Here is an 18,497-nt window from a genome sequence, read left to right as displayed (position 1 = left end):
CTGTACTCCAATACCTGGAAATAGCTACTTCATATACTTTGTCCATTTTTTTAGCCACTTATTGTTCAAGGGTAAGTACAATCCTTGTCACCGTAGCATGACTAGAAACAAAGTCCCCGAATTCCTTACTATCTCATCTGTACATATAACATAGCATGAATTCAAGTTCATTTCAATAATGCATACCCTCCATTTTTATAACACTGCTCCTTAAGAATATGTATATGAGGTCCTAATGTGGGAGAAGGCATAGATTTTCTCCTTTATCAATCCTTAAGTAGTGGGAATGGAGGTAGGTGTTGGGAATAGAGAATTGAGAAGAGATGTTGATACCTATCTGTACCACAAAATGATAACTTTCTATATTTCTGTATTTGTACAGGAAATAGTAACTCTCTAGGAAACAAACAAAAAGTCAAACCAACAGATGAGGAGTACTATTGCAAGGGAAGAAAGAAGCTAGAACCAAAATTCAAAAATTATGCCTGCCTGAGCTGTTCTGAGTCAGCCAAGTGTTTGCAAGTGTTTGCAAGTTGGAGCCTACCAAGAATTTACTATTTTGAAACACATTTTAGACTTTCCTTAAGGGAATAGACAAAACAAAGATTGCCAAACCCAAGATGTTACAACTCGCATGTAAGAGCTGCTGTGGTCCACATCTGATAAACTTGTATTTGGTATTCAAAGGTCACCACAAGCACCACTACCAAAAACCATAGAAAGTTTCAGTATTTTATTATAGGCATTGAAATAATATTTATAGACTTTCTGAAATTAAATTACTCTCCTACCCCTTCTCTAGCCTCTGGTTTCAATATCTTTTAAAGCAAAAAGTAACACATAAATAGAAATAATCCTGGCTTTAGCCATAATCCCAGGAGTAATGCTGAAAGTCTTAGTTTTCTTTTAAAAGCCTTTTATCCAACTATGGTGTTACTTCATAACTGGGAGCAAAGCCTTTATAGTGAGATATACTTGGATCCTGGATGTACCATTAGCATTTCCATAACCTTAGAGGAAATTACATAAGTTCTCTAAGGCTGAAGTGTAAAGGACCTAGTATGTGGCTTGACACACAGTAGGAACTTTATACCAATTAGAATGAGTAGAAACCACAGCAGAGAGAGTTTAGCATAAGGAGTTGTTGAAGCTGGTGTCAGAGAACAGAAAGAGTTGCACAGAGGTATTAGAGAGAGGAAACTGCAAGACTCAGCTCCTCTCCCTGATGCTGTAGGAACAAAGGGAAATGGATGGGGCTTTAACATTCAAAAGTTTGGTTGAGGCATCCCATGAAGCTGGGAGTTAGACTTCTGAGCAGAGGGCAGGCTACTGAGCTGGTGTCCGTATTCCTCAGAGTACGAGGGGCAATGGCCAACTTCACCCATGTGTTTTGTTCCTCTCATGGATCACTGTTCTTTTCCCTGAACTTCTGTGTCTTAGAAACCACTGTCTCATATAAGTTGTCCTTTTTGTTATTTCAAGGAGAGGTAAATCTGGCCCCTGCTACTCCATCACTACTGGAAAGGGAAGTCTCTAATGTTTTCTTAATAAATAAATAAGCCACTTATTTTTGGATCACTTCTGTTGGTTTTGTCTCCCTCTGTTAAGTTTTTCAGGGAATTTATAAAATCAAACCATTACTTTGGCATAGTTTAGATGTTATGTCACTTAAAGACATGCGTCTTTCTAATGCCTAAGACCAAAAAGTTTTAAATTATCCTTAACTCTCTCCTTCTTTCAAATTCAATCTATCAGTAAATTCTATTAACCCTAAGTAAGAAATAGATCCTGCTGCTACTTGCCATCTACTTCTTCTTTCTATCGCCAGTGCCATCCCAGTGCAAGTCACCATCATCACATGTATGGAATATTGTTACAACTTTCTAATTCATGTACTTATAAGCCTTTCTCATTCCCTGCTTTCATATCTTTACTCAAATGCCATATTTTTTGTTTTTATCATCATGACTCCAGCAATATTTCTTCAGACTACCAGTAACAATAGGTTAGTAGCTGAAGTTGATTTCAGTTTACAGTTTTCCAACCCTCTCAGAACCCACCTCACAGTACCACTCAGAAAAACCAGCATCCATCGAGATGTCTGGGTCCCAACTCCACAACAGCTCTCATAAAGGTAGCTCTCAGCCTATAGGAAGTGAATTAAAAGTGCCCTCTAGAATATGGGTAAGGGAGAGGAAATCATGTGTGGGATTCTGGGACCTCCTGCACAAACAGAAGAGTTCTGCATTGATCTGTTTTGTACATCTGCATACAATTTATTTGACAAAAAGCCCTGGATTGGAAAAAAAATGTTCTAAAACTGCTGGTGACCAAAATTAAATCAATAAGTTTTACAGAAGTATTAGCAAAATGCTCATATCACAAAATAAGGAAGGTATAATTCTTCGTCATAAAGCTTAAAGGAGCTTTTCTGTCAGCAAGAGTCATGTTCTCCTCTGGCATTGGACTGGATCCAGTATATTCATGTAATTAAATGTCATATCTCATCAGCAATTCCAGTCAAAGTCGTTCTAGGATTGTGACTTGAGTCTTCCTTTGAGTTTGTCTATGAGATCCCATATCGTCTACAGCAATTGCTAAGAGCAAACCCACATAACACACCAGTGGTCAATCAGAACTGGGATGACCACAAAGAAGACTTTGTCAACTGCTTCATTAAGGGTACCTCGATTCTATAGTCTCTTAAGTGAGAAATTCAATTTTATGATTCTCAGAGCCCCATCTGGTACCAAAAGCATATTTTCATGACATCTCTGCACTGTATAAATATGAAAATTTCCTAAAATTCAAAATGTGTAACAGTATTCTCAACTTTAATCCTTAAACAGAATTCTCATCTATCAATGCTAAGCTAAAACTTATTAGATCTTCTATATTTCTTAGTCCAACTTCTCTGGTCTCAGATTCTTAGATTTTATTCCTTTTGTTTAGCACATTGAGCAGGAATTTCCTTGATTCTTATAGATCTCTCTTATATGTAAAATCTAAAGCAAAACAAAAACCTTAAAAACAAACAAACAAAAACACAAAAAACCAAAGCTCGTGGATATGATCAATGGACTGGTGGTTGCCAGAGGTGGGGGTAGATAGTAGAAGAAAGGGGTTGAAGGGGAGTCAAAAGTTTAAAAAGAAAATTTTTTGTGGTGTCTTAGTCCATTTTGACTGCTATAATAAGCTACCATAGACTGAGTGACTTACAAACAACAGAAATTTATCTCTCATAGTTCTGAAGGCTGGGAAGTCCATGATCAAAGCACCTGTGGATTTGGTGTCTGATCACGGCCTCTAGCAGTTCCAGTATCTCCCCTTTTACTGCCTTTGGAGGCATAATTAAAAAATAAAGTAAAAAGAATCTTTTATGGGTGATACATTAGTCATGGTTTGGTTGTTTTCTGCTTTGAAAATCTTCTCTAAGAATTTTCTCTTCTCCAAAGTTTCCTGCTTTGAAAATCAGCTCCAAAATGTAGTCTAATTATCTACGGAATGAGAGTTTAGGTACAGTTCAGGTTAGTGGTATTAACTATGCATTTAACAAAGAAAGACTCAAAAAGAAGCTTTAGTAACTTCATTATGATTTCCGGGTAGACACTGTGGTTTGATGGTTAAAGAACATGGACTTGGTGTCCCAAAGACCCGCTTTTGAACTCAAGCCCTGGTATTGATCTGCTGAGGAAATTGAGCCTCCCTGAGTCTTAGTTTATAATTTATAAATACCTCACAGTTAAGAAAATGAGGCATGCATCAGAAGTGCTAGACAGTGTTGGGCACTTAATAATGACTCAAAAACCAGAGTATTGTGATTGTTGTTATCCACCTTTTTTCATCTCAGATTATTGTCAGCTGACTTATTCAAATGGAACATTATTTTTCCAAATTTGTCTACTTAGAAAATATTAAACATTGTTAACTCTACTGTTTAAATAAAGCCAAAATAGCCTCCCTTTCTGTAGCAAATGCTTTTTTGATTTCTATTCTAATTATTTGGCCCAATCTAAATCAAAGAATATGATATTTAAGAAAACAATCTTGGGACATCTGTGTGGCTCAGTCAGTTAAGCCTCTGACTCTTGATTTCAGCTCAAATCATGATCTCAGCCTTGTGAGATCCAGCCCTGTGTCTGGCTCCACACTGGGCATGGAACCTGCTTAAGATTCTCTCTCTCCCTTTCCTTCTGCCTTCCACCCTGCACTTACATACACACTCTCTCTCGAAAGAAAGAAAGAAACAAATAAAGAAAATGAAAACCAAAAACCAAAAAACAAAAAACCACCTTTTCCTGGTTTAGAACAAACAGGTCATGCCTCTCTAGGAATAAGCTCACACTCCCTGTGTATCCTGAATAGTGATTACTTGACTTGAACTGAATGGGTACAAAGTGCATGAAGGCTACAACATGGATTCACTCTCTAGGAGAGACGTCCTGATAAGGTGCACGAGAGCCCATGTGTGCCTCCTTGGCCAGGCTGCTGCTGTCCTCACTCTTGCTGCTTCTGCCACCCTTGTTGCTGGTTTTCTTCTCACCTGGGCAAGAGAGCCACCAGGAAACTGATATTAGACCTTCCTCTCTCAATGAACGCATTTGGTTTTTAATCTGTTCTTTATAAATTCCTGAGATGAATGTGCCAGCATGATACTTTTTAAACAAATCTCTTCTCTTTCGAGTCAGTCAAGGGCAAGGAAGAGGACTTAGCTCTCCTTGGATCACCTTTCTCACGCACCGCCTTGTGCAAGGTGAGTGCGTGGTAAATCCTGATTTACAACATCACTTTAGAGCAATGGTGTGTCTTGTTCAGTTTGGTTGCATGTTGAACTGCGGAACCATACCTGAGGGACGCTATGCATCCATCAGTCATAGTGGAGTGACCTTCTATTTTAATGGTTCTCAACCAGGTAAAGGAAGTAGAAGGTAGGCATGACGTTCACTTACCTTCCCTGAAACTCCACTTGCTACTGTTGCATTTTCATGGTGTTTGAGTACCCGCAAGCACCTAGACTTCATCAGAGTGTTGACAAATAAAATATTAATACCAATATCCAAACGTGATGTTCGCACTTGCTCATGGAGAAGTCCAGCCATTGCAAAGCCCCCGCTCCCACCCCCACCCACGCCCACACCCATGCCGGGCTCTGAATCCCAGATGTTCCAGGGAGTCCTCGCGGGCGTCCTGTCCTGGGCGCTGCTTTGTCAGCCAGGCCTTCACCACCAGGATTCCTGCACGGCTCCTGCTGCCCACGAGAGGACCTCCGTCACCACAGCAGACCAGAATCCTCATACCAAAGCCAGGAGCACTGTGTGCGAAGCTGCCATATCCACTGACCCTTCGGGTATCACAGCAGCGCTGGGTTCCATTTCAGTGGGGGGAGAATGCTTCTTTCCCACTTCTGTGCCACACGTTGTCCCTTGAGCCTGCAGCCGGCTGCTCCGCGCACAGCCGTCCACAGGGCGGCGGGAAAATAGCTCCCTGAGCCTCAGCCTGTGATCCTCTCTGCGCAGCACAAGCAGCGCAGAGGACGTTTTTCTATGCCTTCCATTGTCGTCTTCATCATTTCAGCAACCGAAAGATAATTGCGTCTCTCACTTCTACAGGACCTCCGAGATCCCCTAACAGATAACTGAGGCAAATAAGCAGCGATGGGTCGTGAGTACAAACGGCAAATTCTGTCATCGCTTGGACCAAGCTGTGCATCCAGCCACACGTTTTGACATAAAGGAAAGGGGCGCGTGGGTGGCTCGGTGGGTTAAGCGTCTGCCTTCAGCTCAGGTCATGATCTCAAGGTCCTGAGATCGAGTCCCGCTTGGGGCTCCCGGCTCATCAGGGAGTCATCTTCTCCCCCTCTCTCTGCCCCTCCTCCCTGTTTGTGCCCTCTCTCCCTCTCATAAAAACATAAAGGGAAGCTTATTTATCCTTTAAGTTCGAAGTAGTGTTAAATTGATCTGTAATTGTACACTGTGAACCTGTTTGTATCTTGATTCCCTTTGTTAGGGCTGTGAGGTGAATAATCCAGAAACATGGGTTCTGGTTCCAGGTCTGCCTAAAACCATCATGGGACTATGGAAGTGTAGTTTACCAATTTGGCCCCCATCTACACAATAAAGTGATAAGTCCAGGCAGTTCCTAAAATCCCTTCCTGGCCTAAACTTCATAAGGTTTGGTGCTAATAAAACAGAATATTCTCCTTTGCATTGGCTTTTACTATGATGGTAGTGGTTATATGTTTTCTGTAGAAAGAGCTTGCTAATATATTAGATTTTCAGTTATTGCTCTAGTTCCAGACCTGTGTATCATTCTTTCACACAGAGTTGAGGTTCAACCTGTGAGACACAATCTGTCCCAATTAGTTTATTAAAAAATTAATATTTTTCCTTTTGACCCCCTTCACCCTTTTCTCCCAGTGGATAAAGGAGGTTAAAAAATTTTAAAATGTTGGGGGGGGAGGGTTCTGCAAACCATGTTCTAATGAAGCTTCTTTGTTAATTATAAGTTTGATCTAAGTATAAATTTTTTTAATAATCAAGACAGAAAATAAGTTTCTTACACACCAATTCTTATAAGATGGGAAAATGCTTAAGTTAGTACTTTCAATGGTCCTCATACTTTGGGTTTTAAATTGCTACACACTACTAATTTTAGACAATTGCCTTGGTGTGCAAGAAATTGAAAAACACTGAGAGGCTCACAAAATAAATGGTTATGTTAAAAAATGCTCAGTGAAATTAGCATAGAAGTTTATTAACAAATTTTTATTTATAGAGTTCTATTCGTATCAGTGGGTGATATAATAATTTAGATATTGGATTAAAAATTGTGGGCATTTAGGACAAAATTCTTTCTAAATACAAATCATCATATACTATAATAAGCTAAATCTGTAATGTGAATCATTCTAAACAGACTCCAATGCCATTTGATTGCAAACTCAATCAGGGCATGGATTCTTTTGTTTTCTGTTGTGTCTCTAGCACCCTATAAAAAGATTTTTTTGTTGCTAATTTTAAAGATCTATTTATTTATTTGAGAGACAGAGAGCGTGCACACGAGCTTGGTGGGGAGGGGCAGAGGGAGGGAGAATCTCAAGCAGACTCCACACTGAGCCTAGAGCCCAACGTAGGGCTCAACCCCACAACCCAGAGATCACGAGGCCAAGATTATGACTTGAGCAGAAACCAAGAGTCAGATGCTCTACTGGCTGTGTCACCCAGGCGCCCCAAAAAGGATTTATAATTAATACTATTTTCCCAGTATACTGCAGATCATGTTGAATATAAAGGATTGACATAATATGCTTAATGGGAAAAAAATCAACATGAAGTGCCTTTCTGAATGCATGAGAGCAGCCCTGAATTCATTACAGCAGCTTGCTTTCCCACAGCTCCCAGTACCAAGGTACAATATAACATAGGCATATAAAAACTGGAAATCAAAATTGTCAGTGCTTGTCCACAAGCTCCCTCATATTAACAGATGTAACATTTTACTTTGGAGTTTTATTTAAACAACCTCAGCAGTTTGGATCACAGTTTGGGGATGCTTAAGAGTTTCAGACTGAGTTTTTTTGTACTCTCTCGTACGTCCGAGTGCAGATAACATTGTTCATGGCACTTTCCTAGAAGACAAAGGAACGATGAGACATTTCAGTATTGCTGGTGAAACTGATTTTAGAACAATGCAAACCAAGTACTATCCATACATACATTCTGTGAAAATCTTGAAAAGAGATCTATGTAGCTAACTATAGATACCAACTGTTGGTTTGCTAGCTGATTTTGCTAACAAAATGGAAAATCATATATATGATACATGTGGTTATACATATATATGGTATATATAATATGTGTGTGTGTGTATATATATATACACACACACACACACACACACACACACACACACACATATATATACAAAAAGCAAGGCAAAGAGTATATAATCGGAAGTCTTTGTTAAAACATTTAAAATGCCTACAGTGAGGCATTTTTGCTAATTTTATATACACTACATTTTTCAAATAATAACATTAAGTTACATTGATATAGTATTTTATGGTTTTTAGAGCACTGATATATACATGATGGTATTTAATTCTCTCAAAAAATCCATGAAGAGTCTGGAAGTTTTCCTTCTGTTTCTATTTTTTTGAAACACTTCAGGAGAATAGGTATTATTTCTTCTTTGAATTGGTAGAATTCTCCAGGGAATCAGTCATGTCCTGGACTCCCATTTTGGGGAAGGTTTTTAATCACTGCTTCAGTCTTGTTACTGGATATTGGTTTATTCGGGTTGTCAATTTCTTTCTGCTTCAGTCTTGGAAGTTTATAGGTTTCTAGGAATTCATCCATTTCTTCTAGGTTGCTTAACTGATTGGCATACAACTGTTGATAATAATTTCTGATGATTGCTTCTATTTCTTTGGTGTTAGTCGTAGTCTCTCCCCTTTCATTCATAATTTTATTAATTTGGGTCCTTTCTCTCTTTTCTTTTGGATTAGTTTGGCCAGTGGTTTATCAATCTTATTAATTCTTTCAAAGAACCAGTGGTTTATCAATCTTATTAATTCTTTCAAAGCTTCTAGCATAGGAATATAGGTAGGACATTAGGAGAAGGAAAGGAAAAGTGAGTTGGGATAAATTGGAGGGAGAGATAAAACATTAGAGACTGTGGACTCTGAAAAACAAACTGAGGGTTTTGGAGTTGGGGGGGCGCTGGGTGAGCCTGGAGGGCACATATTGCATGGAGCACTGGGTGTGGTGCATAAACAATGAATCTTGGAACACTGAAAAAATAAAATAATAATAATAATAATACAAACCCATGAAGACAGTCCTGCATTTTTGAAGGCAAGTAAACTCAATCTTGGAGAGGATAAATGACTCATCCAAAGTCACAGAAGTACTGAATGGCAGTACTGAATGCACAAATTGGATTCTGAATCTACATTTTCCCTAATGAATTAAAAACATACCTGTGTGGTGATTAATGTCATTATAAGGAGCAATAAAATCAAGTATGCTTAGTCTTCCACTTATTCCTTTATAAGGAAATGCACTCTTCATTGTTGGAAGGAAAACTATCCTTACATTAAGAAATGAAGATAGGTTTTTGTTGTTTTTTTTTTTTTTTTTACTTCACATAGTTCTCACATATTCCCTTAAAGCTATTTAACATTATGTCCAAAATTGCCATTTTATTCATTTTGGTGCAATTGGAGGTTTGGGAAGATGAGTCATTGGCATATTTCCCTCCACTGTGTGACAGTGAGAAAGATGACCTGAGAAGCCATCCTCAAAGGGAGCAGAATGGTCTTAAAAATTACTTTGAAATTAAGCTAACCTGGGTTTTTAATCCCAGCACCACCATGTTTTTCTAGCTGAATATCCTTAGGTAAATCAGTGGCTGAATCTCAGTTTTCTCAACTGTTAAATGGGCTAATTAGTCTTTTTTTTGTTGTTGTTCAGTGTTCCAAGATTCATTGTTTATGCACCACACCCAGTGCTCCATGCAATCCATGCCCTCTTAAATAACCACCACCAGGCTCACTCTCCCCACCCCTTTCCCTTCCACAACCCTCAGTTTGTTTCTCAGAGTCCACAGTCTTTCCTGGTTCATCTCTCCCTCCGATTTCCCCCAATTCACTTTTCCTTTTCTTCTCCTAATGTCCTCCTTATTCCTTATGCTCTACAAGTAAGTGAAACCATGTGATAATTGACTTTCTCTGCTTGACTTATTTCACTCAGCATAATCTCCTCCACTCCCATCCATGTTAAAACAAAAGTTGGGTATTCATCTTTTCTGATGGAGCCATAATACTCCATTGTATATATGGACCATATCTTCTTCTTTATCCATTCATCCATTGAAGGGCATCTTGGCTCTTTCCACAGTTTGGCGGTCGTGGTCATTGCTGCCATGAACATTGGGGTACAGATGGCCCTTCTGTCTTCTGTTCACTACATCTGTATCTTTGGGGTAAATACCCAGTAGTGCAATTGCAGGGTTGTAGGGTAACTCTATTTTTAATTTCTTAAGGAATCTCCACACTGTTTTCCAAAGTGGTTTGCACCAATTTGCATTCTCACCAACAGTGTAAGAGGGTTCTTCTTTCTCCACATCCTCTCCAACACATGTTGTTTAATTGAGGCCATTCTAACTGGTATAAGGTGGTCTCACAATGTGGTTTTGAATTTCTAAATGGGTTAATTAGTCTTAACTCACAGGATTATTGTGAGGATTAGGTAAGTAATATATGAAAGCATGCAAACAGTAGTCACAGAAATGTCAGTTTTTAATTGTGTTAACTCATCCATACACTAAGGGGATACCACTTAAACTTTGCATTAGTTTAAACTTCCTTTTCACATGTTTGTTTGGTGTTGAACTGGAAAACAGTGGGAAATTGATCCTGGTATGGAGCAAAGGATTAGCAACATCTCACAATCCCTGCTGAAATCTTCATTGCACAAACACATGCTTGTTTTGGCTTATGTGTAAGTCAAAGAATTAGGCAAACAACTCTTTTATTTTCTTTAGTGTTTTATTCCTCAACCCACATTTAATAATATTTATGATCATGCATAAATATTATATCTACTATATTTATCTGCCAGTGTTTTCCCCCATTCTTATAAAGCAAGAGAAAAAGAAAAATTACATTGACTTCTATTATTTTAGAACAACCTTTTTGAATGATTGTATGTATTAAGTATTAGAGCAGGTGACAAAAATAATGACAGACAGGTTCACTCACCACCACCATTTTCCCATCCACCAACTTTCTCCTTATGGTGTTCTCTTTGCCATCCCAGTCTTGAACCTGAATCAAAGAGTCCTTATCGAAAGTTACCACACTCTGAAAATGGACAAAACAGAATTCAGCTCAGATTGTCACATTTGAATACTAACGTTTTATCAAGTACCAGCTGTTTATCTCAGCTGTTGTGACATTCTCAGGTAGTTTTAGACTGGTGTTTACAAGTTTTACTTATATTTTAAGACTTCGTCAGCACTAAATTTGTTGGCTGATTCTTCTGGGGAGAGAAGGTTTTGTAAGAGTAAAAATATATTATCTTGAAGACTAAATAAAATTCTCTTTTCCCTGAGAAATTAAGAGGGGTATGCCCTCATTTCCTGTTTGCTCTCCACCCCACGCACAGAAACTTCTCCAGCCGTGAGGAGTATTGTTGAATATGTATACTAACTTAGAAAGCAACTTCCATTGTGTTAAGCCACTGGGGCCTGTGGTTAATTTGGTACTGAGGAATAACGTCACCTATACTGGTCAATGTAGTTTTATTCATTCTAACTTTACGCATAGAAAACTGCTACAAAGTAGAAAGACGTAACTTTTATTTCTGAGAAAAGAATCTAAAGAAATGATTCTCGATATGCATCTGCTAAGCTTCTGCCTCAGAATTGTTAGAAATACAGTCTTCGGGTGCCTTCCCCAGACATTGGAACCTGTGGGGATGGGACCTACAAATAAGCATTTTTCGCAAGCATCACAGGAGATGTCTATGCATATTAAAATTTAAGATCCTCAGACCTAGGTTTTAGTCAATGTTTATCTAATACAGACTTTAGATGTGTTTGCTATAACTGTTTCCTTACTTAGAATGATTTCGAATTTACATTCTTACGAAATATAACTGAAAGAGTGTTGAAGGCCTCACCTTGGTCTTATGGCCACCTGGTGTGGTTTCCTCAAACTCTTCTCCCAGTTTAAAGGAGATCTCATTATTTTTAAAGATGCTTTTGGTTTTTATAGTGATCATATCCTCCTGGGTACTGATGGTCACCGTGGGTTTTGCCAGACAGGCAAGTTTCCTGCTGGCTCTTCCTATTCCTGGAAACCAGATGAAAGGACACCATAGTTAATCTGTTGCTGACTTTAGAAACCCATGTTCGCTGCGTAATTCTTTACTAGCTAAGAGGTCTGCGAGTTAAGCAGATTTAATGCTGTATGAATTCAAGTAGCTGAAGCTTATAGCACCACCATTTTGTTAAAATAGATTATATTTTGCAGGAAAAAAAAATCAGTCTCTAATTTTGACTACTGGTTGTCATGTTTCTTTAGCCCAGTAAGTATTATTCCTGTTGGCTCATGAACCTCTTTGGAAATTTTATTAAAGCCCCTATTTTGAAAAAAATCTCCCTCTTTTAAAATGCACTCATTTATACAGAGGAAATACTTGGGCATGGATTATTTAAGATCTTTATTTCTTTACTTATATTCTTGTATGTACACACATACAGAGTTGTTTTTTCCATAAAGTATTTTTTATTATTCTAAAATACATACGACATAAAATTTATCATTTTTACCATTTTAAAGCATACAATTAGGTGGCATTAGGTACATTCACAAAATTATACAACCATCACCATTACATATACAAATTTTTAAAATCTAGATATTCTGTCATAACAATTGTTATTTAACCTACTTTTCCCCCATCTCTATGTCTTTTCTGTGTCAGTACATGTAGATACAAATTTTTGTCATTACTACATAATATTTTACAGAGTATATATATTAATATTTATTTCATCTGTCTCCCTATTGATGAACATGTAGTTTGTTTCCATGTTTTCTTATTACAAATAATCCTTGTGCACACAGCTTTGTGCATTACATGTAGGACTATTTTCTATAGAAATAGCATCACATATACAATAATGAAGTTAAATTTCTAAGAGAAGATAAATTAAAGAAACACTCTAATATGGCTCATGAATTTATTTTGTGAAACATGATAACAAGTTGGGATGTATTAGATAATGATTACCAAAAATATTTACACTCTAATCCCTAGAACCTGTGAATGTCCCTTTACAGGCCAAGGGGGACTTTGTAGATATGGTTAACTCAAGAATCTTGAAATAGGGAGCTAATCAGCCATGTGGACCCTAAATGTAATCACAATCTCATTATAAGAATCTTCCCTTATAAGAAAATGAAGAGTGAGATTATACTACAGAAGAGGAGAAGGCAATGTTACAATAGGAACAGAGATTGGAGTATGGTGGACAGACACCACAGAAGGCCCCAGTCATCTCAGCTGGAAAACAAGATCTATTCTGAAGATCCTCTAAAGATATAGAGCAAATCCTTGAAAAAAATGATTGTTTTTTAAAAATAATTATGACTTTTTGCTTTAATTTTTTAATGGAAATAATACATATAATATGTAATAATATATAATATTATAATATATTACTATAGTACATAATAATATAGTAATAATATAAATAATATAATTAATATATACTGCATATGTGTTTTAGCCATGTAAACCCATGGTAAATTATGTGAGAGCAAGGATTCTGTTAACTACAAACTAATTTTGCGTAGAACTGTATCTAGGTCCTGAACCAATGTTAATCGTTTCTATGTGATTGTTTCTTATGTTTCTGTTGGAGGGAGGGGCCCAAGATAAAGCTGATATACAGACCAGGTTTCTGTGCTATCAAATCTCCCATTTTTACTGGCTATGATATGCAAGTAAAAATGGCTTACCCAGCTCTTTCATATATTTTTCAAAATTTTCACAAGAAATGGATTTCCATGTTCCCTGGAGCTGATCAACCATTCTGTCTAAATTGATCTTAAAGAAAAAGAGCATCATTAGGATGAGTGTGTTATTGTTTCCTGAAATAGTGTTTGAACTTGCTTTTTCATACAATTCTTGTGGATAGTACAGAAGAGTCGGAAGGAAAAGTTAGGAATTTTAATCCTTGTCATCTTTTCTTAATATCATTTAGAGCAGCAAAGCTCTCTCAAATGTAAGCTGGTCAACATGAAAATGGAAACAGTTTTTGGAAGGACCAGATATAATTTTTCCAACTCTAATTTAAGATCAAAACTAGGTTTATAAATTCTAGTTCCTTCCCTAAGAACAGCAACACACACACACACACACACACACACACACACACACACACAGCACTGTGTAGGGGTGAAACTAGGCAGCTATGGTTGTGCACTTGGACCCCTGTGCTCCAGGTCTTTTTCTCTCTTTCTCTAACCAAGGGTGATCTAGAATAAGCCAAATTATCAGCTGTTTAGAGATCTTATCACACTCTCATTCTTGATAAGTTGAACTAAAAACCAGAAAGATTTCATAGATTGTATTTGGCATTTGAACCAAGAAGTTAAATTTAGTGAGGGCTAGAACAATCATTTTAAGCCATGTCATATAGAGCAGGAGAATGGAATATAGAAAAAAAGGGAAGGAAAGAGACTATGTTCACACACACACACACACACACACACACGGCCTCGTTACTCTTGCTTTTCCAGATGTCAGCTCAATTTCCCATAAGCTTAGAGAGTCGTCATTGCCATGACAACGCCAAGTATCTTCTTAGTAAATCCTCCTTAATTTAGGCTAGGTTCTGTTCTTTTCAGTCTTGACTGAAACACTCTGATGTCCACTGATATCTGTAAAGAATCAGAACAGAGGATAAGGAGTATAATAGGAAATATACTAACTAGAGAAGAGATTTTCAAGGTTAAAAGACAAACACAGCCTTAGACATGCCATCAGCTCTGAGAATATCATTGTTAATTCTAGGCAATTTTTGATGTCTATATGCTAACACAGAGTTATTAGGAAAAACTGAAATTATAAAATTATTTTAAGACAGAAAAGAAAAATAGCATTTTATAACAATTCCCATTAAGATGTTAAATTTCCAGTATCTATAAATATCTGTAAAAGCATTTATCCAGGCCAATGGTCTGACAGATAATTATTCAACTAACATTTGCAGAGCACCTAGTATTATATGCCTAATAGGAGGCTAAGCAATTTTGCATACACCATCGACTTAATGTCCCAACTATGTTTGAAAAGATACCATAGCTTATTTGATTCTTTTCCTTTCCTGTGTTAGGAAGTTTACCATTGTGATTTTTTTTTACATTAATGTGTACAATTTATAGTTATCCTCACTCAATTGAATAGCATGAGACTGAAGCCAAGTACTAAAGATACTAACATTAGGCACTGAAGTTACTAAAATTCTAGGATTTTTTTAAGAAAATGTCTGATGTGTTGCCTCATGTGTTGGATGCACACTGATCCCCCAACATATGTAAATTAACTATGGGAACTCATCTCCTTGAAGAAGTTGTCACATTGGGAGTTCAGTATTGGTCTCTATTGCTGGCAGGTTAGACTTTCAGAAAAGTGTCAGTAAAATAGAGCCCAGGCATGGCCTCTGTCTCTGCCCCTGTGGTTCCTCTGTTCATGTGCTCATCATGTCAATTCAAAGACTGGCTAATGTGGGACGCCTGGGTGGCTCAGTTGGTTAGCGGCTGCCTTCGGCTCAGGTCATGATCCCAGTGTCCTGGGATTGAGTCCCACATGGGGCTCCTTGCTCGGCAGGGAACCTGCTTCTCCCTCTGCCTCTGCCTGCCTCTCTGTCTGTCTGTGCTCGCTCGCTCTCTCTCCCTCTGTCCCTGACAAATAAATAAAATCTTTAAAAAAAAAAAAAGACTGGCTAATGTGTACTGGCTTAGTCACATGTCCTCTTGGTTGCTCACTCTCTTATCTGTGATGGATCTTTCTGGTGTCCATTACTACGTGAGTCAAAAGTCTTCACACACTATGCCCTTTCCCTCCAGCACCTCCACATTCCTTGATGCCAGACTCCCTTGTCTTCAGTTTTTCAGTATTCCTTCCAAACCCCTGATTACCCCATAAGAATATTCCCTCCACCCATGAGGAAGTCTTCACCTCAGACCACTGCTCCCTCCACACAAAATAAGTAACAGGCGCACCACTCTGAGCTTTGTCCATTGGGACGGCTTTTCCTCACCACTGTTCTCAATCCCCCTCCCACCCCAGTGGCAATTAAACCACAGCCTGTTTTTAACTTCCGTCCACACACTAAGCGGACCTGCCCATAAAACCTGTTCAAGCTCTTCCTACTTCTTCAGCTGGTGACAGCCCCCCACAAAGTCGAGGAATGATCTGAGGGAGGGCTGTTGGTACACCCGTGGTGGGTGACATGAGGAACCGGGCTACCTGCTCATGCAGTTACTTCACATCTTCTGGTCTTGCTTAGCCTTAATCCCTGATGCACAGTTTTGATCTTATTTTGGAATGCTGGGCCTGCCTGCATCTATGACTCTGTGGTTCTGATAGAATCCAGCTCATAATGGACAGTTCCAGACACGTGGTTACTTGGCATCTTATAATCAAGAGTTCTGTCTCTGCTGGTCCCCAGTAACACACCAGGAATGCTTTTCAAAAGCACACAAGTTTCTGTTGCAGGTGGCATGGTCTTGCTCCAAAAGCCCAGAGGTCTGTTCTGTGAGGCTTCCACTGTGGCTTCATCTCTCCACCACACTGCATATCTTCCCATCACTAATACCTCCAGTGGTTTAGAGTTTGCCAGATCATACGGCCCAAGGGGCAGGGCTGCTTGTACTGTAATTCTGACTTTGTGCTCCGGGCCTCATTCAAAGCAGGGAGCTCTTCCTGTCACCGAATGTATGGGCTGGAGCACATTCCTAATGTGGAATATGTTGCCACCATCAGCCAAAGGATCCTACCAGGAATTTTGTTTCCTTCTTCCTGGTACAAAGGCAAGATGCAGCAACTTGCCTTCTAGAAGAGAGGTCCTCTCTTACCCTTGACCCACCTGGATCCTAAATACTTTACAAGAACAAAATTTCACTCAATTGCCACCAACTTAAAACTCCCATAATCCCATATGTCCTACCAACACCTCCAGGATGCTGGCCGTTCTTGCTCATCCTCCTGATCACATGATGTGTAGGAGGTCCAGACAACTCAGATCTCATCTCATCGTGTTATAACAGCAGAAGGGAATGTAGGCCCCTAACCTGTAAATGTATGTTGTTCCATGTAAATGCAGTTTCTATTCCTTTTTCTGATCTTGTCTGATTGGGATAGAAAAGAATGCCATAACATGTACTTGAAGCCATATTAATCTGCTCCAGCAAAGATAACATATCTGGCACAGCAGCTGAGATTGGAGTTATTATTTGAGTTTTCAGTAGCCTACAGTCATTCTCCAAGATTCAGTTGGTTTCTGCAATGGTCAGAATGGTAAATTAAATGGAGCTATGGTATGGACCACCCCACCGCCACCCCTGTATTCTTAAGATCCCTTAGAGCAGCATTCATTTCTGCCATTCCTCCCCATCATCACCACCAAATACAGTGGGTTTTGATGTACCATCCTAGCCTGGACTGGCAAAAGAATGGGGGATAGAGGGGATGGGCGTGTAGAGATGCAGTGTTAGAAGCTCCCACTTCACCTTCCCCAGTGTGATAGCTCCCATTTGGTTTGAATGAGAAGAAATCAAGGTGGGGTTCCTTCAATAGCCAAATATGTCAATTCCAATTATATATTTGGAGACCAGAGAATTGACCACTGGATGGGTCCATAGACTTACTGGACCTTCTGAGAGCCAGACTTGGGCCATGGTTCTGTTTATCTCAGAGCCTGTCCCCTCTATCCCTCCATTCTACCATGATGCTTTGAAATCCTATGGGTCAATGTTAATTCAGACACAGTACCCTCAAAATATTTGGATATTCCTCTTTCTATAGTTTGTATTTTCTCAAGTAAATATAAGTCTCTCTTGAGGAAACTTGGGGTAATTAACACAGTATATTTTTGCCATGGTATTTCAAAATTCTTCCTCCTGTGGACTTAGCCACCTCTTCAGCCAATGGTTTCTGGGTCTGAAAACTGGCTGAGTTCTGGGACGTGGCCAAAAGATCAAGAGTTTTTATTGAGTTGGCCACCCTTAATCTGCTGTTCATATATTCTTGCCTTCTTTTGGTTGATGTATTAAGCAACACCCTCACTAGCTATTCATCTGTTTTACTTTAGGGATATAATGTTCTCCTAATCATCTCCACATCTCCTTGCAGGTCAAGTCCACTAGGGTACCCTTCAACTCTGGCTGTTGGTATGGTCATTGTAACCCCCTGACTCTGGCAATAAAGTGTTGCCATCTGGTCCCTTTTGCTTCAGAGTCTCATCATTGCCATTGTTATCAATGAGCCAGCTGATAGTGATAGAGATAGAGATAGAGATAGGTATGGATGATGCATTTAGATCTCTATGGTCTTTCTACAGAAAGGTATTGTGGCTATATTGAGCCATAACAAAAGTAAAGCGCTCATAAATTTTGTATAGAAAAAGAGGAGAGCCCCACCATACAAGAGTTTCATATAGTGTTTCAGCATATGCAACTTGTGTTATTTTAACTAAACAATTTATACATATATTATATAACATATATAGGTAGGTAGGTAGATACAGATACAGTTATATATAGATATAGATATATAGATATATATAGATATAAAGATATATAGATATAGATACAGATATATAGATATAGATGTATATATAGATATATAGATAAGCCTTACTCATTTGTTATTCATTCAATAAACTTTGCGTGACTACTAAATAAAGACCCCCATGCTAGG

The 18,497-nt window shown here is 38.6% G+C and overlaps 1 protein-coding gene across 3 annotated transcripts; it reads right to left on the bottom strand.

Moving 5' to 3' along the window:
• Positions 1–7,504: 7,504 nt before the first annotated feature.
• FABP12 (fatty acid binding protein 12) lies at positions 7,505–14,455 on the bottom strand. Of its 3 annotated transcripts, none has more exons than XM_032869247.1 (5): positions 14,286–14,455; positions 13,532–13,619; positions 11,685–11,857; positions 10,763–10,864; positions 7,505–7,627 (listed from the first exon to the last, which is right to left on the bottom strand). In XM_032869247.1, exons 2-5 carry the CDS (start codon positions 13,602–13,604, stop codon positions 7,562–7,564), a joined length of 414 nt encoding a protein of 137 aa, XP_032725138.1. In that variant the 5' UTR covers positions 13,605–13,619; positions 14,286–14,455; the 3' UTR covers positions 7,505–7,561. The 3 variants fall into 3 exon arrangements, with proteins under 3 accessions (XP_032725138.1, XP_032725136.1, XP_032725137.1); XM_032869245.1 differs by having other exon boundaries at positions 14,290–14,455; XM_032869246.1 differs by having other exon boundaries at positions 14,301–14,455.
• Between the last annotated feature and the right edge of the window lie 4,042 nt (positions 14,456–18,497).

This window comes from Lontra canadensis, unplaced genomic scaffold, assembly GCF_010015895.1.
Source record: "Lontra canadensis isolate GAN:19392208 unplaced genomic scaffold, GSC_riverotter_1.0 scaffold37, whole genome shotgun sequence".
Classification (NCBI taxonomy): domain Eukaryota; kingdom Metazoa; phylum Chordata; class Mammalia; order Carnivora; family Mustelidae; genus Lontra; species Lontra canadensis.
Note: the sequence above shows the minus strand (reverse complement) of the source record. Positions and strands in the feature narration are given on the sequence as shown.